Source organism: Carassius gibelio, chromosome B18, assembly GCF_023724105.1.
Source record: "Carassius gibelio isolate Cgi1373 ecotype wild population from Czech Republic chromosome B18, carGib1.2-hapl.c, whole genome shotgun sequence".
NCBI lineage: Eukaryota > Metazoa > Chordata > Actinopteri > Cypriniformes > Cyprinidae > Carassius > Carassius gibelio.
Genome location: NC_068413.1, coordinates 18,134,798 through 18,153,980, shown reverse-complemented (window position 1 = coordinate 18,153,980; position 19,183 = coordinate 18,134,798). Strand labels below are relative to the sequence as shown.

Sequence of the window (19,183 nt, the reverse complement as noted above, 5' to 3'; positions counted from 1 at the left end):
TCTGTCGATTATTTTTACGATTAATCGATTAATCGGTTTATGTACTTATATTTTAGTTTTTTCCATTTTTTCCCCAAGTAAATTATTAATAAAGGGTCTTTATCATTCAGCATAGATTTTTAAGAGATTTTAACCATTTTGCATTGTCATATCCTCATCAAAAATATACCTGGAGTTGTTTTATTATGTTAGTAATCCTTTGTCGAACTCTTCTGCAATCAAAACACTGACCCATACTCTAGCAAAATTCACAAGGAGATTTCAAATATTGTTTTCACCATGGCAGTCCTTAGAGCTCCTAAAGTAGTTTAACATCCCAAACAAAGCTTAAGGAATCTTTGAGAACATATTTTCACGAAGTATAAGGATAAAACAGAATAAAATTGCAGTGCATTGTATTTTATTATTTACTGGGAAAAAGCTTTATAGCTTATGCTGTGAAATTGTAAACAATCCTTCGAAAAAAAGTGCCAATGGCATGAAACCTGAATGGAACTCACAATTTAAAGTAAAATCCATCAGAAGGTTGTCCAGAAAAAAAAAATTGGGACACACACAAAAAACCTGCTGTGTGAAAAAGAGCAGTGAATACTTAGAAAAGAAGTGCATTTTAAATATACTCAAACATTTACCTCTCTCATTCAGTCATAATTAGGCTGCAAGTCTGAATTATGAACTGGTAAACGACAAACTGATCACATAACATGTTTGTAAAGCTTTACATGTTAACTGTTAAAAAGCAATGTTATCAGCTTTTACGACTAAACATTTGCAAACAACCTTGTACTGGAGAATCTACACAAATAAAATTCTTAGGGGCCGTTCACATATCGCACCTAAAAACGCGTGGAAAACGCTAGTCGCGCCGCTTTCTCCTTCTTTCCAAAGCGCTCGGGCAGAAGCGCTCCTGAGGCGTCTGCCTTTGCTAAGCAACCATGACGTGCTCTCTCCATGACGTGCCCTCTCCATGAAGACCCGGAAATTTCAGCAAAGGATAAATGGATGCGGTGTGGACGCGCCTGGAAAAACGGGCGCATCGCACCGCGTGCGTGTCGCGACCGCGTCGCTTCCATTATGAGATTGCATACTGCGCGCCTACATAGGAAATAACGAACTTGAGCACGCAAAAGACACGATATGTGAACGGCCCCTTAAACAGTTCAGTAGTGCAGAGTTTACAGGTTACTCTTCATTTTGAAGGCTCAAAGTAAAGTACTCCCACTTCCCGCTGAAAGCTGCAGAGACGCTGTTCGGGAAGCACGTGACATAAAACGAGGCCAGCTATTGGCTATTCGCTACTTCACCTGCTGTACTGGCTGAGTAAAACCTCCGGTGGCTCATTACTGCCACACTTTGGTCACCGCAGATTTGAAACATGCACGAAATGAGCCGCTTATGGCAAATAAAATTTATTTAGCGACGAATCGATTACTAAATTAGTTGACAACTATTTTAATAATCGATTTTAATCGATTAAATCGATTCGTTGTTTCAGCTCTAGTGTGTGTGTGTCAAAATTTGCTAGTTATTGAAGGCTATATATATATTTATTTATTTTTTATTTTTTTCAGGTTAACGTAAAAAAAAAAAAAACTCTGGAAGCACTGTTGATATAAATGCCAATTTATAGTGTTTTTAATTAATAAGCTTAAGTTCTTCTTTTATATTTGTAATAAAAGGTCTGTATTTAATATAAGTGAGCTTTTTTTTTTTTTTCATTCAAGCAATTGACGCCGGATTGCCAATTGACGCTAATTCGAAAGTGAATGTATAACGTGCACGCATTTAAAAGCTAGGATAAGAGGACACCAGGGCTTGAACTGATGGTAAAACTAAGGACATTATTAACTCTCTTTACATTTATTTTGAAAGATGAAGCTCATGATTATGGAAAGGGGCATTACATTTCTGACTAGTGCTTGATGTGTTCGGCCAATCACAATGCACTGAGTCAGTTGGCCAATCAGAGCAGACGGGGCATAGAGGACCTACAATAATGTACAGTATTTGAAAAAGAATGTGTTTTTTGAACATTAAGGCATGTCAACATATTCTGTTACACCTAATACACAAAATAATGATCTTTAAAAACAGCATTATATGACCCCTTTTTTGTGATTGAATGCTGCTTTATGATTTTGAGTAGTCCAGGTTTATTTTCTCTGTTGTTTACAGACTCTTTGAACTGATTCGTTTCTCAACAGCCTTATGACTTATAAAGTGATTCAACATGAAATACATTTCTTTGAAAAGTGACTTTTTTCCCCTCACACAATAAAGTCTGTTAATTAGAACTAATGTTTTTTTGTAATTTTTCTAAGAAAAACACTGAGAAAGTACAGGCACTTGAAACTTACTTTTAAAACAAAGTAAAAATACTTCACTACTGTCCGTCTCTCCAAATCTATTTATCAGTTCAAATCTTTTTTTTTTCACTTGTCTTTCTCAAAATATTTATTCCTGACATTCTGAGGGAAAAATATGTAAAATAAATATACTAAACATAAGACAATATCAATAAGTAGCATGCATGTCCATTATTGTGATATAATATTTTATGCCACGTCTAAAATATAGCTGAATTTAATTGCAGCATGTGCTTATTTATTTATTTTTTTTTTTTACTATATTTCAGTTAAATAGTGATATTAAATCTAGCCTACGTCACCTGTATATTGGCTTTCAGGCCTCCCTGCTGGCTTCATTATTGGCATCAAAAAGTACATAGAAGGGAAAGATGATGACAGAAGTTTCAGTTTGTATGAATTATGTTTCATGTTTGTGCATGTTTTTCTAGGAATGTGTGCTGCAGTACTGCTCTCGGTGTCGTGATCGAAGTGTAATGAGTTTTAATCTGAAGGAGCAGTCTTTAGTTTAGACGTCTGGCCAGCTCAGCAGCACACTTTAGTAAGTGTTCTCCACTGATGCTTTTGGAAAGACACCATTCAGAGGAATGCAGACCTCAGGTTTCCCCAAAAGACTGTGTGCTGACGGACAGATCGTCATTGATTCACCCCGCTCTCATGATCTTAGTGCATGTAGCAATAGGGAAGGAGATACTGCGTGGTGGTTAATGTTTATCACGGTAACGTTTTCAAATGTACCACGCTGAAATCTCACCAATGTGCAGGTCTATTTATCTCAGTTGATCTGGAACCTGGAAGTGGTAGACACGTGCACGTGCTTTTGGATGTTTTTTTCAGGTTATGAAACCTACACAGATTGCGTGTCCAAATAGCTGTGACAATTTGGTAAAAATGCGAAGGCTGCACTGCTTTTCTCTTCTTTGTAGACATTTCATGACATGGACTTCATGATCTCATCTAATGCTCAATGCCAGCGCTGGCACTGCTGAAGGAGCCAGCTGTCACGTAGTCAACATGTGAAAAGAGATGGCATTTATCTGTGTGCATTTGGAAATATTAAGCAGTGTTTGGTATTGTTTTCCCATTTTGGGAAGTCTCTCTCTCTCTCTCTCTCAGAGAATGTTTACCCACGCTGAGACTAAAAAGCGAATGCTTTTCCAAGGACATGTTGTACACAGAGTACATGGAGCATGTTCAGTACTCTGCCTCGTCTGACACGGCCCTCATGTTCATAAAACACGTGCATTTAGACTGGAAATCTGTATGGTCAGCATATTTTACACCTTTAAAAAAATTACCCATACCTTACACTTTAACCCACACTTAGATCTGCCCATACCACTACCACCAAATCTAGTCCCTAACATCACCCGTATCCCACCTCAACCACAGCAGAAGTGTTTTGCAACACAATATAAACACAATAAGTACATTGTACAAATAGTACATAGTAGTTAAGGCCACATAATAAAAAGTGGGACCACTAAATCAAACATATGACTGTGCAAAATCAAGAAAGGAAAGAGAATTTGTCCAAATTGGCTCAACTAATCGTGGGACATTTTGCACTAATAATAGAAGACCGCAGAAGAAACCAGTTTGAAATCAATAATTTGTGCAGTTAAATAAACGTTGCTGGAATAAAAACCCAAATTAACTCTATACCATGTCCACTTTCACTGAGTTGAGGACCTCTGTACTGAAAAACGCTCATTACGTTACTGATAAAACCACAGAATTGAACTGTTAAATATTGACCACTTTCACTAAGAGCAATGTTCACCAGTAATGATTATTTCCTGTGATAATCTACGAGGTTAGTTGTATTAAGTGCACTCAAAAGGCCTCAGTTTTGGTCTTGAGGGAGTGTGTTTTATCAGCTGCTGTGACTGGTTGATGGAGCTCAATCTGATCAAGGGCCGTTCACACAGAATGTGTCTTTGTGTCTGAAAATGCCACACTCATCGCTCAGGAATGGTTTTTAAAAAAGGCCAAGGGTTCTGGAGACGCGCTTTTGAGAAGTGATGCAACAGCGGAAATATTTACCTCCAGGCTTTTTTATTATTATTATTTATTTTTAAAGAAACAGGTTATGATCGCTTGAAGAAATGTTGTATAATTCAGAGTATCCCATAAAGAGTGCCTCTTCCACCATATTGCCATAAAATAAACAATACCATGCCAGTTTACGGTCTATGCTTGCCCCGCCTTGGTTTTCTGATTGGTCCACTGTTTTGGGACTAATATTGACAAAAGTTTGACACTAAGTCTTAAAAAACGTGGCGTTTGTGTGAAACGCTGTAAAAGACGTGAGCAAAAGGGTCATGTTGCGTAGTGCATTTACATAGAAAAACAATGGATAAGTAGAGCAAGTTTTTGGTACTGTTCTGTAACAAAAAAGTGCAATCTTACAACTGTAAAGTTGCATCAACGTCTGAATGAAACTACAACAGATTTAGTAGCCTAGTGAGAAGGGGGTGTTGGGGGAATCACCTTTTTTACTCCATTTCATCAAACTGCAGTTTTCGCAATATAATTTGGCTTCAGTGTCATGTAACAAATCGGGAAACTGCTTCGCGCGTTCTTTTGCGCTTATTTTTGTTGGCAAATAAGAATGATTTGCGCGCTTCAAGTTTCACCGCGGGGTTTGCAGATGATGTTCACATCATGTAATTACATCACTTCATAAGGTTCCCAGGCAATAGGGGAAAATGGCGCTTTACTTGTGTGAAGGAAACGCAACATTTTTCAACTTTCTGCTAATATATATGTGAGTTTTTTTTTTTGCAACGAAAATACAGGGATTATGAAATCATGCTAGCCTTTCTGAAATCGGCAATTTATGCGGCAAAAGAGTGGCATATTTGAAAAAATGCGACCCCGCATAAATATGCGGCCTTTGGCTGATTATGCATTAAATCAAGCGATCGCATAATTGCGTTTTTCTGGAGGGACTGATTTGTGAGTAAACCGTGCTTGATCATCACAGTTTGCAAACTTTCAATTAACCTAAATCTTTTGGAATTTAACTTTAGCACTTTGTGCCGCATTAGTGTTAGTGTTGTAATTCTTGGGCTTTGTTTTGGTATTGCTTACATATTAGATACTGCAGATGTAGACCGGATTAAAGAAGTTTTGCTGATTCGCCAGAAGGTGTTCCAGGTCTTCGCTCTCGCAGAATGAACCATTGGAAATCTTTTAAAGCAGACTTTAGTTTAATTAGATTGCCTGAGGAGAAGATGAAAGACTCATGATGCACTCTTAGCTGAATGGTCTGCAGCTTTTTAGATGATAGCAAGCGTGAAATGCTCGAACGGCATCCAGTCATCTAATTATCATAGAGTCATCTACTCTAATCAGCAGTACTCTGCTGTGTTTCTGTGTTTATATGGACAAAAGATGTGCAAAAAAACAAGCAGAATCCACGTTTGCCTTTTTTACAATAATTAAAGATTTAAAATGTGCTAATATTGCACTGTTTTGAAATCCTTGCGTTCAGAATAGCTACGTCAATGTAAACATAACACAGCTTTATTCCTGAAGTCTGCATGGAATCAAATTAAATAAATTATATTCAGTCTTTCAAGTCATGTCATCTATGAATTAGTAAATATTTTTAGTGAATTAAATATCTGCAAAGATCACCAGAAGAGACGTGGAAGATGTGATGTAACTAATTTTGAAGTACAAATATTGAAGAATGATTAAAGCTCTGAAACACAAGCTTTACACTTCCTTGTCAACCCTCAGGCCTGCAGAGCTCACGCTTGTGATTGTGTTTACAGTAAACATGCTTCTCGTTTGTGTATACACACGGAGAGACGAGTCATAATGAAATTACTGCTAATCAACAGCATGCACAGCTGCTTTACATTAACATTAGAGTCAAAACCACCCACGATATTTTTTTTTTTTTGCAAAATGTAATTGTTTGTAGCTCACAGTGTGAAATTAACAAAAAAGAAATGCAAATAATTGCTTTAGTATTATTATTTTTTATTATTATTGTATTGGTATAAATGTTATAAATATTTTCATAAAGGTGTATTAAAGTAGTGATTTGAGTTGGAATAATTATCGTTATTACTACTTCTAATCCAAATTTTCATTATGCATATGTATTTACATTAATAATAAGAGATTAATAAACAATTAAACATTGGTTCCACAATTTGTTATTGGATTTGTAGCAGTCATACAAATAAAATTGCATAGAATTACTTGAAATGATCTGTAATAATAATAAAATGTTATTATTTTCTCTGAAATATAGATATGTAAGCAATGTTTTATTGCACTTAAACAGTCAGCATGCAGTAATACATCATGCATTAGTTCTGAATTGCTTTTGGTGCTTCCTTTGCTTTAAGATTTCCGTTGCCTATTTTTATATTATGGTTAATATGTTTGAATAACAAATGACACTGTAGTATCACTGCAATGCAAATGCAAGTGAAATGCTCGTGTTGTAGAGCATAGTATTTTAGTTTAGCCTTAAACCATGTTCCACACTGTGTGTGTGTGTGTGTGTGTGTGTGTGTGTGTGTCTCGCATCAAAACAATAAGTCTGAATGTGGTCATATGACTGTGGCCAGTGCTTAAAACGTCTAGACCGCTTGGTTCTGTGTGTGTGTGTGTGTGTGTGTTCATGTGCTACACAAAGACCCTACAGAGAGCGCTCAAGAATCATAGTGTACACGCATTTCTCTCAGTCTCCTCAAAGACTCACTCGCTTACATTGTTCAAACTCTTCTGTGTCCAGACTCTGTCACAAACCTGCCTATGAAAGCTGTGTTTTAAGGCATCGTAGGAGCGATTGCTTTTCCAAACACAGAATGAGACGAGCTGTATTCAGAACTGCATCCAATCAACTGTTGCATATGCTGTGCAGTGTGTCTCTGTATGACCTTTGACCTTGTCGTTGTGCGGTTTTGTCTCTGCAGCCCAGAATGTGACGGTGGAGGAGATTCTGAATGCCTACAGACAAGCATGCCAGAAGCTCAACTGCAAACCAATCCCTAAAGTGTTCAAACAGATCCAGGTAACACACATTTATTCACTCAGTCTCTCACTTCAGCAAAACATCATGGGGATTCTTCAAACGTTCATTTTGATATGCGACAGCAGGTAAATGTTTCAGCTGTGTCCAGCTTGGACAGTTTGACAATATTGATTCCTCTATGTAAATCCGTCTTCATTTTAATGAACTGAGGTCTTTGTCTCTACTGGTTTTCAGTAATGTGTGAACAAAACTTAGAAGCTTTGCACTTTGCTACTTTTGATACGAAAGTCTGGGCTCTAAAATTCTATTTTGTAACAAAATTCAAACAACAATCCATGTCATTTCGAAATGCATTTTCCTAAAGAAATGTAACTAAATATATGCACTATGCTACATATTCATTATATTTGTACTTTTAAATGTATTAATGTGCATTTGAATAAATAAACTATAGCTTTTATTTCAGACGCTTTGTGTTTCAACGAATCGGAGTGGAAATATAATTATATTGCAATTGAATGTAATCTAATAATAATAGTTATGTGCAATTTAAGTGTTAATATACACACTATGTGCGTGTGTGTTAATATATATATTTGTCATTTTAGTTAATTATTTGAAAAATACTTTAGTTTCAGTTAAGTAAAATCGTTTCAGTGTTTAAGTCAAAATTTCAATGCTTCACTATTCAAGACCTTGAAATTCTGCTTGAGGTCGTAAAGTGTTAAATTCACACTCACTGAAGAAAAGGGAAGCCTGATGGCGCACATTAGTAACCTGTGTTGTATCCTCCTTTGGCCTGTTGCGCTGGATTACATCTGTGCTCGGTTCACAAACGTATAACCTCACAAATCCTCTGTACAGTCACATGCCTCCTGCATCACGCTCACTGAAAGCCTCTTATACACACAGCGCTGTAAACATACCATACTGAGTCAACAAACAGTCAGGGCTTCCTGTCCTGATGACACACACACACACACACATTCAGAGTCAAATTCTCAAACGTCAGGGATTTACCTAAAGCATTTTATTGGTTTGGTTAGAGCCCAACATGAACGTGCCTGTTTTCTGTCAGTGAACGTTTAACTACATGACTTCCTAAAACAAATATAGCAATTGTGTGCTCTAGTTACTAATGTTATGATTTTCAAAGGGTCAAATTGGTCACATACGCAGAAGCACAAAGCACAGTTACATAAGAGTCTTAATGGCTCCGCACCAAAAATCAGAAAGAGGGAGGGGGAAAAATACCTTTGATGTCTGTGATGATTCATTGTAACTTTTACAGTTTTAATGGAACCGTAGTAGCAACCAAACTTTTACTACATATTGTGACATATATCAAAAGTGAACCAGTTTATTAAAAATAAATAAATGTAGGGTGGATATTTTGATATTGTAGATGATCAATAAGTTTTAAATAATGAGTGAATGCACAAAAGATTAAATGTTATTGCTACATTTACCTTTAATTGAATATATTTAATTATGTCTAAGCATATATATATATATGGTTTTGTTGACTTTATCCAGTCTGTATTGGATTCAGTGTGCAGCTAAACAACTTCTTGTTCATATTAGATTCATTATAACATCATGAAATCTGAGAATTATTGGTATCAACTCTAATTGAAATCAGTTGATTTAATTCACTTTCTTTGAACTTATAACTCATTGGCTGCTCAAAAATAGTCAAAATTTATGAAACCTACATATTCAAACAACCTAAATAGTAATCTGCAAATAATAATTAAAGTAATAATAATAATAATAATTTTACTTTGATAACTTTCACATTGAGGTCGAAAAGATTTTATCAATTTTTTTTTATGTTCATGAAAGTGTGAAAATAAGTCTGTTACATTGCATAGAGCAGTGGTTTTCAACATGTGGTCCGCAAAATCATCATAAAATCACAATTTGAGCGTGTGCGATTTCTAAATCGCTATATAGCACAATTTTCCATGGCCCTGACCTCCCGTAGTATGCTGTCCAATGATCCAATCAGAATGCATTCACGCGGTAAAAGTCTAGAAATAAAAACGGGTGAAAATAATTAATATCTAACACATGAGCATAAAGAGAATTGTGAGTGCACAGGACGATGTTTAAGTGAGAGGAGACACATTTTAAGTGCGCACACTCTCTCCGCGCAGAGCAGTGTGTATTTGAGCAAGTACGTCTGGTTTTGTGACAGAGCAAAGGAAATTTGTGTGCGGACAGAGAGATTCGCACTCGTGCATTATTTTAATGTGCTTTCGCGTCATATGTATGCGCTCTCGCTGCTGACCGCATACACATACTGTATACACACTGAAAACACCTGAGGCACCGCTACAATTAATGAGCTCTTTGTTAATGATTTTTTTGTTGTTGCCATAAGTCTATACATTTTGTTACATCTTTACCATAGTGATAATTTTGACTTATGTCTGTTCTAGAGACGTTACAACTTTTTGATAAAGCTCTAATTGGGTTTCTTTTAGAAATGTTTCAAATTAATCCTGAAAGCATTTATGACTAAAGCATATCCGTGTGTGTCACAATCGCAAAATGGATCAAAGAAATCACGATATCATCACGTTTTTTTTTTTTTTTTTTTTCCATATTGCACACCCCTAGTTCATTCAATAATACAGTTAGCAATCTAGCTTCTGAGTACTAAGTTATTAACCCAACAATACTGGGGTCAGTAAATTTTTTTGAAGTGGGCCGCGCAAACGTGTGTGGTGAAAAAGGTTGGGAACAGGTTGGGAACCTAAAAATGGACCTAAACGCAAAATCTGTTACTTTTTTTAATGGTTATATATCTTCAAAACCTCACAACTATCCGTATTTTGTCATGACTTGCTCAAAAAATGCATTTTGTAGGAAGGAAGTATTTCATCCATGTCCAAAGACCACAATGCGTTATATGAGAGTTAATGATAGACAGGGTTCAATTTTCATTTCATGTCGACTTAAAGAAAACCCATGACAGATTTGAGGCGAGGTGAGGCAGGCGTTATAATGAGACAGGAGTGAAGCAGATCAGTTTCTCCCGTCACTGAAAACAGACCGACAGAAAGAAATCATTATGGCCTGATGTTAGCACAGAGATGCCAGCTAACTCCCACAATCCCTCTCCAACCAGCACTTGCTGCCGCTCTCCTCCCCTCTTTCCCTCCGCTCATGTCCCGCTCTTTTCTGCTTCCCATCTGTTACTTTCCAATCTTTCTCTGAAAGTGTAGATTTTTTTTTGTGTAATGTGTTTTTGTGCGGTGTGTGTAACCTGTAGCTGTCCAGAAAGGCATCATCAGTCTGTTAAACCCTTCCAAGGGCATGATGGTAAATTTCCACTGGGAGTCCCCAGGGCAGAAAATAGCCGGTCATTACTGTGTGTGTGTGTGTGTGTGTGTGTGTACGTATGTATGTGTTTTTCCACCACCTCAGTCTGTGCTTGTGTTCCTCTCTCCTAATTGCTTAGTCACTCTTGGAAAAATGACTTCACAAACAGGCCTGTAAAAGAAATGCACTGGAAAGGAAGAGAGTTACTTGGATTAATGCTCCTTTTATGTCCATTTACTCTGCGCAGATTATATTATATTATAATGTTATATGCTATTATGGATTATGTAAATGCAATGAAAGGAATGTTTATGTGTTTATATAATACACATTAAGAGTGTTTGTGTTTTATCCCAGTACAGCTCCCACAAATGGCGCAGCAAGAATAATCATTTTTAAAACATTACTTAAATGACAGTGTTTTAGGATAATTTTATTTTGGGATTTGTTATATATCTGGTTCTCAGTTATAAGGTAAAACCTGTTATTTGCAGCCAATTAAATCCTATTATACAGATTTTTTACTTTTAGACTAAATCAGGGGCCAGATTTATGACAATCTTTTTTAAGAAAGAAGACAAGCAGTTTTTAAGATAATGCTAAGAATGTTTCCCAGTGCTATTCTTTCTTTAAAAAGTAAAAAAAATAAAACTGACTTAACTGACAATCAGTTAAGATGTTTGACACAAAGTAACCAACTGCAGTTTGTTTTTATATAAAATCAATTAAAAGCATGTAACATCAACAAATAAAATTTATTTCATAATATCACAGTAGCATGTAAAAAAGCTTTCTGAGAATTTGTGAGAACTTATATATATATATATATATATATATATATATATATATATATATATATATATATATATATATATATATATATATATATATATTATTTTAGTAAACATTGAATAAGCATTTAACCCTTGTGCTAGGCTGAAAATCCTTTACCTAATTTGGTGCTCCTGGTCAAAAATGACCAGCATTTCTGAAAAATCTCTCATTCTGCTATATTATCACCAACTCTTCTACTGTTTTTTTCTTCAACTTGCTTTCCTTCAATCAGCAAAGGCATTTTGGTGTTTAATTTCGCCACTGATTGATCATAGGCCTCATTGATCTGAGCTCATGAGTGAATAAAGCATGATCTGTGGATCATCTTGTTAATGTTCACTCAAAATCTGCAGTGCACGAGCTCAGATCAGTGAAACCTATGTTTCAAAAATAGATGCAAAACCTGTGCTAGTTGAAAGAAAACAAATTGATGAAAAAATTAAAGACAACATTTGATGATGATATAGCATAATAAGAAATGTGTTAGCAGTTTTACAAGCATGTCATTAAATTTTCAGGGGGAAATCCTTTCTGGGTCAAAATGAGAGGAATGCAACATGAGGGTTAATATACAGGTGCATCTCAATAAATTAGACTGTTGTGGAAAAGTTAATTTATTTCAGTAATTCAGCTCAAATTGTGAAACTTGTGTATTTAATTCAGACGTAGTTTAAATTCAGAAGTAGTTTAAGTCTTTGATTCTTTTAATTGATAAAACAAAAACCCACCAATTCTCAACATCAGTCTCAACAAATTATAATATTTCATAAGACCAATAAAAAATATAAAAAAAAGTGAATTGTTGGCCTTCTGAAAAGTATGTTAATGTACTGTACATGTACTCAATACTTGGTAGAGGCTCCTTTTGCTTTAATTCTTGTCTCAGTTCAGCGTGGCGTGGAGGTGATCAGTTTGTGGCTCTGCTGAGGTGGTCTGGAAGCACAGGTTTCTTTGACAGTGGTCTTCAGATCATCTGCATTGTTTGAAGACCTGAACCCTCTCTGGGGTTCAGGTCTGGTGAGTTTGCTGGCCAATCAAGATCACCAACACCATGGTCATTTAACCAACTTTTGGTGCTTTCGGCAGTGTGAGCAGGTGACAAACCCTGCTGGAAAATGAAATCAGCATCTTTAAAAAGCTGGTCAGCTGAAGGAAGCATGAAGTGCTCCAAGATTTCTTGGTAAATGGCTACAGTGACTCTGGTTTTCAAAAGACACAATGGACCTACACCAGCAGATGACATTACAACCCCAAATCATCAAAGACTGTGGAAACTTAACACTGGACTTCAAGCAGCTTGGGCTAGGAGCTTCTCCAGCCTTCCTCCAGACTCTAGGACCTTGGTTTCCAAATGAAATACAAAACTTGCTCTCATTCCTCATTACTCGACTGGGCAACAGTCGAGTTCTTCTTCTGTGGTTGTCTGTGGTTCAGAAGTGGCTTAACAAGAGGAATATAACAACTGTAGGCAGTTGTGAGGGGGCTCTTGATGCCTTGACCCCAGCCTCAGTCCATTCCTTGTGAAGTTCACTCAAATTATTGAATCCAGTTTGTTTGACGATCCTCATAATGCTGCGGTCCTCTCGGTTGGTTGTGCATCTTTTTCTTCCACACTTTTTCCTTCCACTCAACTTTCTGTTAACATGCTTTGATACAGCACTCTGTGAACAGCCAGTTTATTGGCAATGAATGTTTGTGTCTTACTCTCCTTGTGAAGGGTGTCAATGATTGTGAAGACTCAGGAAACCTTTGCAGGTGTTTTGATTAGCTGATTGACATGTCACCATTTTCTAATTTGTTGACATAGTTAATTGGTGGGTTTTTGTTAAATGTGAGCCAAAATCATTACAATTAAAATAGCCAAAGACTTAAACTACTTAAGTCTGTGTGCACTGAATTTAATACACGAGTTTTCACAATTTGAGTTGAATTACTGAAATTAACTTTTCCACGACATTCTAATTTATTGAGATGCACCTGTGTGTGTGTGTGTGTGTGTGTGTGTGTGTGTATATATATATATATATACACACACACACACACACACACACACACACATAATGCAGTTTTGATCCTCCCCTGTACGAGGTTTGTCTGTGAATGCGGAGTACAGATGAGCGCAGATGTCTTGTGTAACAGCAGAAACACAAGGTTCATTGAAGTCACATGAGAAAGCTCAGGGTCAGATGCTGCTTTCATGGCAGCGTTAAATGTCTCCGAATGCTTCCGAGTCTTTGCTGATCACAGAACAGGTTTAGGGACGCTGTTCCTGGTGTCTCACAGCACAGACATCACAGTGTTTACACAGCCTTCAGACCTTTCAGTCCATTTGTTTGTCAAGGTGTAGGGTAACCAAGAGACATGTTACAACACACACACACACACACACACAGTGTATTAGTCAGCATATTTATTCTTGTGTCTGAAGGTGAAGGTGCACACACACTTGTTAAACTAGAGTTATATTAATGGCCTACCTGTTCAATAATATTCATCTCTCAATAGTAAACTCTTTCTACTTTCTTTTTTGTTTGTTTTTCTCCATAGGACTTAAAAGACCTGACACAGCGAAACGAGTGCCTAGAACTCAAAGGTGAGCTTAAAAAACCTCCTTATCTCAATGTTCAGTGTCTGAATGATCGAAAGTTCAGGGAGTTTAAAAAAAAATGGTATATTTCCCATCTTCCAAAAATGAAAAGTCTTGGAAATTTGAGAAATGTTTCTTGAGCAGTAAATCATCATATTTTCATGATTTCTGAAGATCATGTGACACTGAAGACTGGAGGAATGATGCTGAAAATACAGCTGCGCATCTTAGAAATAAATTACACTTTAACAGAGATTCACACAGAAAACTGCTGTTTTAAACTGGAATAATATTTTAGAAAATAAAAATCTTACCATTTACAAACCACACAATTTTTACATTTTAGGTATACATTTAATTTTACACAATCTATGAATAAGGAACAGTTACGTCATGAGAATGCATTGAGATCACATTTCATTCACACACACACACACACGTGCAGGTCTTCTGTTGAGTTCAACCTGTTAAGACTGGTTTGTGTCCTTGTTTGGTTTGTGTAGTTAATGGGTGTGTGTCCGTTGGCGAGCTGATCTCACCATCAGATGATTCAAGTTTACTGTAAATATGAAAGTAGCAGAAAAATCATCACTATGCGTTTGACTTTGATCAGTGTTTTTACCAAATAAAAGGATCTAAAGAGCCGTATCAGTGCAAAAGTTGCATCTAATATCTCTGTCTCTCTGTGTTTTCCTCTGTAGGAGAGAAGCTGGACTATAAATCATGTGAATCTCTGGAGGAGATCTTTAAGAGGGTGCAGTTTAAAGTGGTGGATCTGGAACAGACAAACTTAGACGAGGATGTGAGTGCTGCTCTTCTTTTTTTTTTACCTCGTTGAGTTTCTTACCGATCTCATTTCCTGACCAGCTCTCTGACCGCGGGGTCATTCTTGGTCTGTCTCTTTCCATCTGTAAACCTGTCTGAGCTTCTGTTGTGACGAGTGCAGCGCTCTGATTTCTTTTATCAGTGCCGTTACATGATGCAGATGTGAGGCATGTGTCTCTGTGTGTGAATACATGTGTGCTGTTCTGACACGGTTTGTGTTTGTCCAACATAAACAGACATCAGGAGCTCTGGAGATTCAGACGGTTTCTGTTAGGTTACTTAAGGTCACTCCTGGCCTCTGACTACTGTGTTTGAGTTAATGCAATCATTTTGAAATAAATCATAAGTCGGGTGGATCTCAGCATCCTCCATACACACACACACACACACACACTCCTTACAGCTCATCTTAAGGGAGTATCAGTGTTTTTTTTTTGTTTTTTTTTTGGCTCTTTTGAAATAAAAGATGTGCTATGTACACATTCTAAGTCAATATTTATGCACGCATTTGTTTGTTTTTATTTATTCTAATTTAATTAGAATTTTTATTTGGGATGCAACAATACCATTTTTTCAAAACGATCCAATCTGATACCAGCACAGTTTTTTTTTATCAATGTTGAAATTTTTTATGTCACTCTTTTGTGTGTTATTCACAATCTACTACATATAAACAACTTCATTTGAGTGAAAAATAAATGAAAACATATAGAATCATAATCTATTACAAAAATACTATTATAAACTAGGTTAGTGGATAATTCAGCAGCAAAAAAAATGCACAATTTTATAAAAACTAGTGAAATATTTTATTTACAAATAAAAGAGAATAAGTCTAAAATCTGGTAAAATGTTACACATTGTTCTTTGTATTGTTATAAATTACATTCATGAAAAAACAAGTTTATACATTTATATAGATATCTAAAATACGTTTCTTTTAAATGTATAGCACTGTAATAAAGGCAGCAACATATGATAAATAGGACAGAGCAAGAAAAACTATTAATAATCTTTGATTGCGCAGAAAAGTATTATAATACTAAAGGCTCCAGTATAGAGCGCCACAGAGCGCTTCTGCACATCCTGTGTGCTGAATGATGAGCTTGAAACAACACAGAGTCACAGTGTGCAGGAGACACGAACCATTTCAAACGATTCAGTCCGATTTGGTGAATCAGTTCACTAAGAAGAACCGGTTAAATCGAACGATTCATTCGCGAACCGGACATCACTAGTACAAAGGCAAGAGATATTTATACGCAGTGTATTAAATCTGTGTGTTAGTTTAATGAGCCTTTACTTTGAACAGTTATAAACCTCAATTACTGTGCGCTCTTAAAGAGTTTCGTAGTTTTGACTGTAGTAACCGAACGAGAGAGACAGACTAAGCACTGAATGGAGGATGATAGACAGCCGCAGTGTTTTTCATTTATTTATATTTATCTTTATGTGATTTTTTTTTTTATTGACTGCATGTCAATATTTTTGAATTATTTAATGTATTTTTTATTTTATTGCCCTTAATTGCTGTTCTGAGATCAGTTTCTCCTGCCCAATTTCATCTTCTCCTTTAAGTGTTGTTGGAAGCAGGTTTTGTCCCCGATGCAGAGCAATGATCAGCATGTTTGTTGTCTTGTTTTTCTGTGTCTATAAGTGTTTGTTGCACTCCTGCTGCTTCTAATCTTCTTTATCTTTAAACCCTCTTTATTATGAACTGCTTTGCACTTGTTCTTATTTTTTGGCTCCTCCAGAAACGTTGAGCCTGTCCTCCTCCTCTGTGAGAGCTCTTGTATGCAGACATTGTATTTATAGGGTGTGTGTGTGTGTGTGTGTGTGTGTGTTCAGGGTGGAGCTCAACACCATACGCTGCAGAGACCTGCTCAATTAAACACCGCTGAGTTTCACTTCTGTCCTCATTCTGTATGAGGGCAGAGCAAAATGCTAAATGTCTAGCATCATCTAAGGAAGTGATGATGTTTTTTATTTTATTACTAATGAAACTATTTGAAACAATTATACAAATAATACTCTTAGTTCCTAAATGGATAGTTCACCCAAAAATGCCCCTCATGATGTTCCAAACCTGTTAAGAACGTCAGTAACCAAGAATCATCTTGTTATCCTTTTTAAAATGTTTGAATCCAAGTACTATGGAAGTTAATGGGAATATAAGATTATATAATTTATATATATATATATATATATATGTGTGTGTGTGTGTGTGTGTGTGTGTGTGTGTGTGTGTGTGTGTGTGTGTGTATTTTCTACTTGTTACTTTAGAATTTATTATTTTTGGGAAAAAAATAAATAAATGTTAACTCTTATGTCTGTTTGATTGTACTGTATCATATCTCTCTATCTCTCTCTCTCTCTATCTCTCTCTCTCCATCTCTCTCTCTCTCTCCTCTCTTGGATGCTTTGTCTCATCTTGTCTGAGATCACTGTGTGATTCATGCTGCTCAGAGGACAGTGTAAATCTCTAGTGTAAAGATGCTGGAAACAAAACCATGTTTTCTCTTGAGGCACACATATATACATAGACATGTGCACATGTATAGACATGCAGACTAAATCTTAGCACTTCTATGGGACACATTCTGGGGCTTTATCCTGAATAAAAACAAAAATAAATAAACTAATCGGTAGCACTTTATTTTACAGTCCTGTTCCTCATGTACATACTATGTACTTATTATTGTAATTACAATATCTATGTAATAACTAGGTACTAACCCTGAACCTACCCCTAAACCTAACCCTACCCCATGTAGTTACCTTGTATTACCAGAACTTTCTTAGATAAATACACTGTAAGTACACTATACGTACATGTTAGTACACGTACTGTAAAATAAAGTGCAACCAACTAATCATCCTCACACATAATTATTATATCATTATTTTTTGCTTGCATACATCTTCAAATATGCCGTGGAGAATCACAGAAAATGACCGAATTAGGTTTTATTGTGGATTTTTTTTTATGGAAAGCAAAAATATAGCGAAATTCGGATTTCATTTTTATTTATCGAATAATTAGAGCAGAATGACTATTCGAAAGTTCGACTATCTGTGCACACCCCTATAATCAAGGTTTACATCATATCTTAAATCCAGGACAATTTCACTGCCAGGTTTCCTCATCAACAGTTTCTCACTCTTATGGGGTTCCTCAAGGGTCTGTCCTAGGGCCATTCATTTTTTTAATCTGTACATGCTTTGACTTGGTAATATAATTAGACATATTTAATCTTGTTTCATTTCTACGCTGATGATTCTCAGTTATACATTCCATTAAAAAAATGATATTATTCGCAGCCTCTTATGGACTGTCTGAAGGATTAAAATATGGATGAAAAATAATTTCCTCCAGCTAAATAATGAAAAAACTGAGGTGATTATTTTTGGTCCCTTTAAAACCAGAAACTCTGTAGTTAGACAGTCTCACTCCATATGTTAAGTCCCATTCAAAACATTTAGGTGTTATTTTTTTACTCTGAGCTTTGCCTTGAAAAGCAAATTAGCTTAGTTGTTAAATACAGTTATTATCAATTGAGAATAATTTCTAGACTTAAATCAACACTTTCCTTTCAAGACTTGGAAAAAGTTAATTATGCATTTATCACATCACGACTGGACTATTTTAATTCCTTATACCTAGGTTTTCAGTTCAGTTGCCTCCTGACATTGAGAATGCTCTGTCGGTTTCAGTTTTTAAGTCTAAACTTAAAACACATTTTTATTCTATGGCCTTTCCTGATTTTTAATTTCTGGATTAATGTTATCTTAGATTTTAATTTGTATTGTATTATTTTATTTTATACTTTGCTGTATTTTATGATTGTTTTGTACAGCACTTTGGTCCAGGGCCGTGCACAGACCTTTTGAGGGGCATGTGCTGAAACTGAAAAAGGGCACCCCCCCCCCCCTTTTTTTATATCAAGATTATTTAGTAAGCCTGCATAACAGGAAGAAATGGTCACATCTTCATGACAAATTCATTAACACAAAATAATAGTCTCAAAAGCTTTAGATTTATTCACGATTAATAACATCCATAATAATAATATTAGATAATTAGATAATATAGATAAACAGGGTTTTAAGGGCTTCTTTAAACCTAATTACAACAGCTCTTGTGTACTCCCTCTTTTTTTAAATTGCATTTATAGCGAAAAAAAAATACTTGACTCATACGTGTTAAACAAATAATACAAATTAGCTTATAACACCAAA

General features: G+C 35.9%; 1 protein-coding gene across 1 annotated transcript in view; it reads left to right on the top strand.

Annotated features, from left to right (window-relative positions):
* LOC127977234 (protein phosphatase 1 regulatory subunit 37-like) overlaps positions 1-19,183 on the top strand; it is a 38,941-nt gene that overhangs the window by 7,992 nt on the left and 11,766 nt on the right. Inside the window, exons 2-4 of the mRNA XM_052581971.1 lie at positions 7,310-7,407; positions 14,080-14,125; positions 14,821-14,921. Of these exons, the coding sequence (XP_052437931.1) occupies positions 7,310-7,407; positions 14,080-14,125; positions 14,821-14,921 (245 nt within the window). The remainder of the gene's footprint in view (positions 1-7,309; positions 7,408-14,079; positions 14,126-14,820; positions 14,922-19,183) is intronic.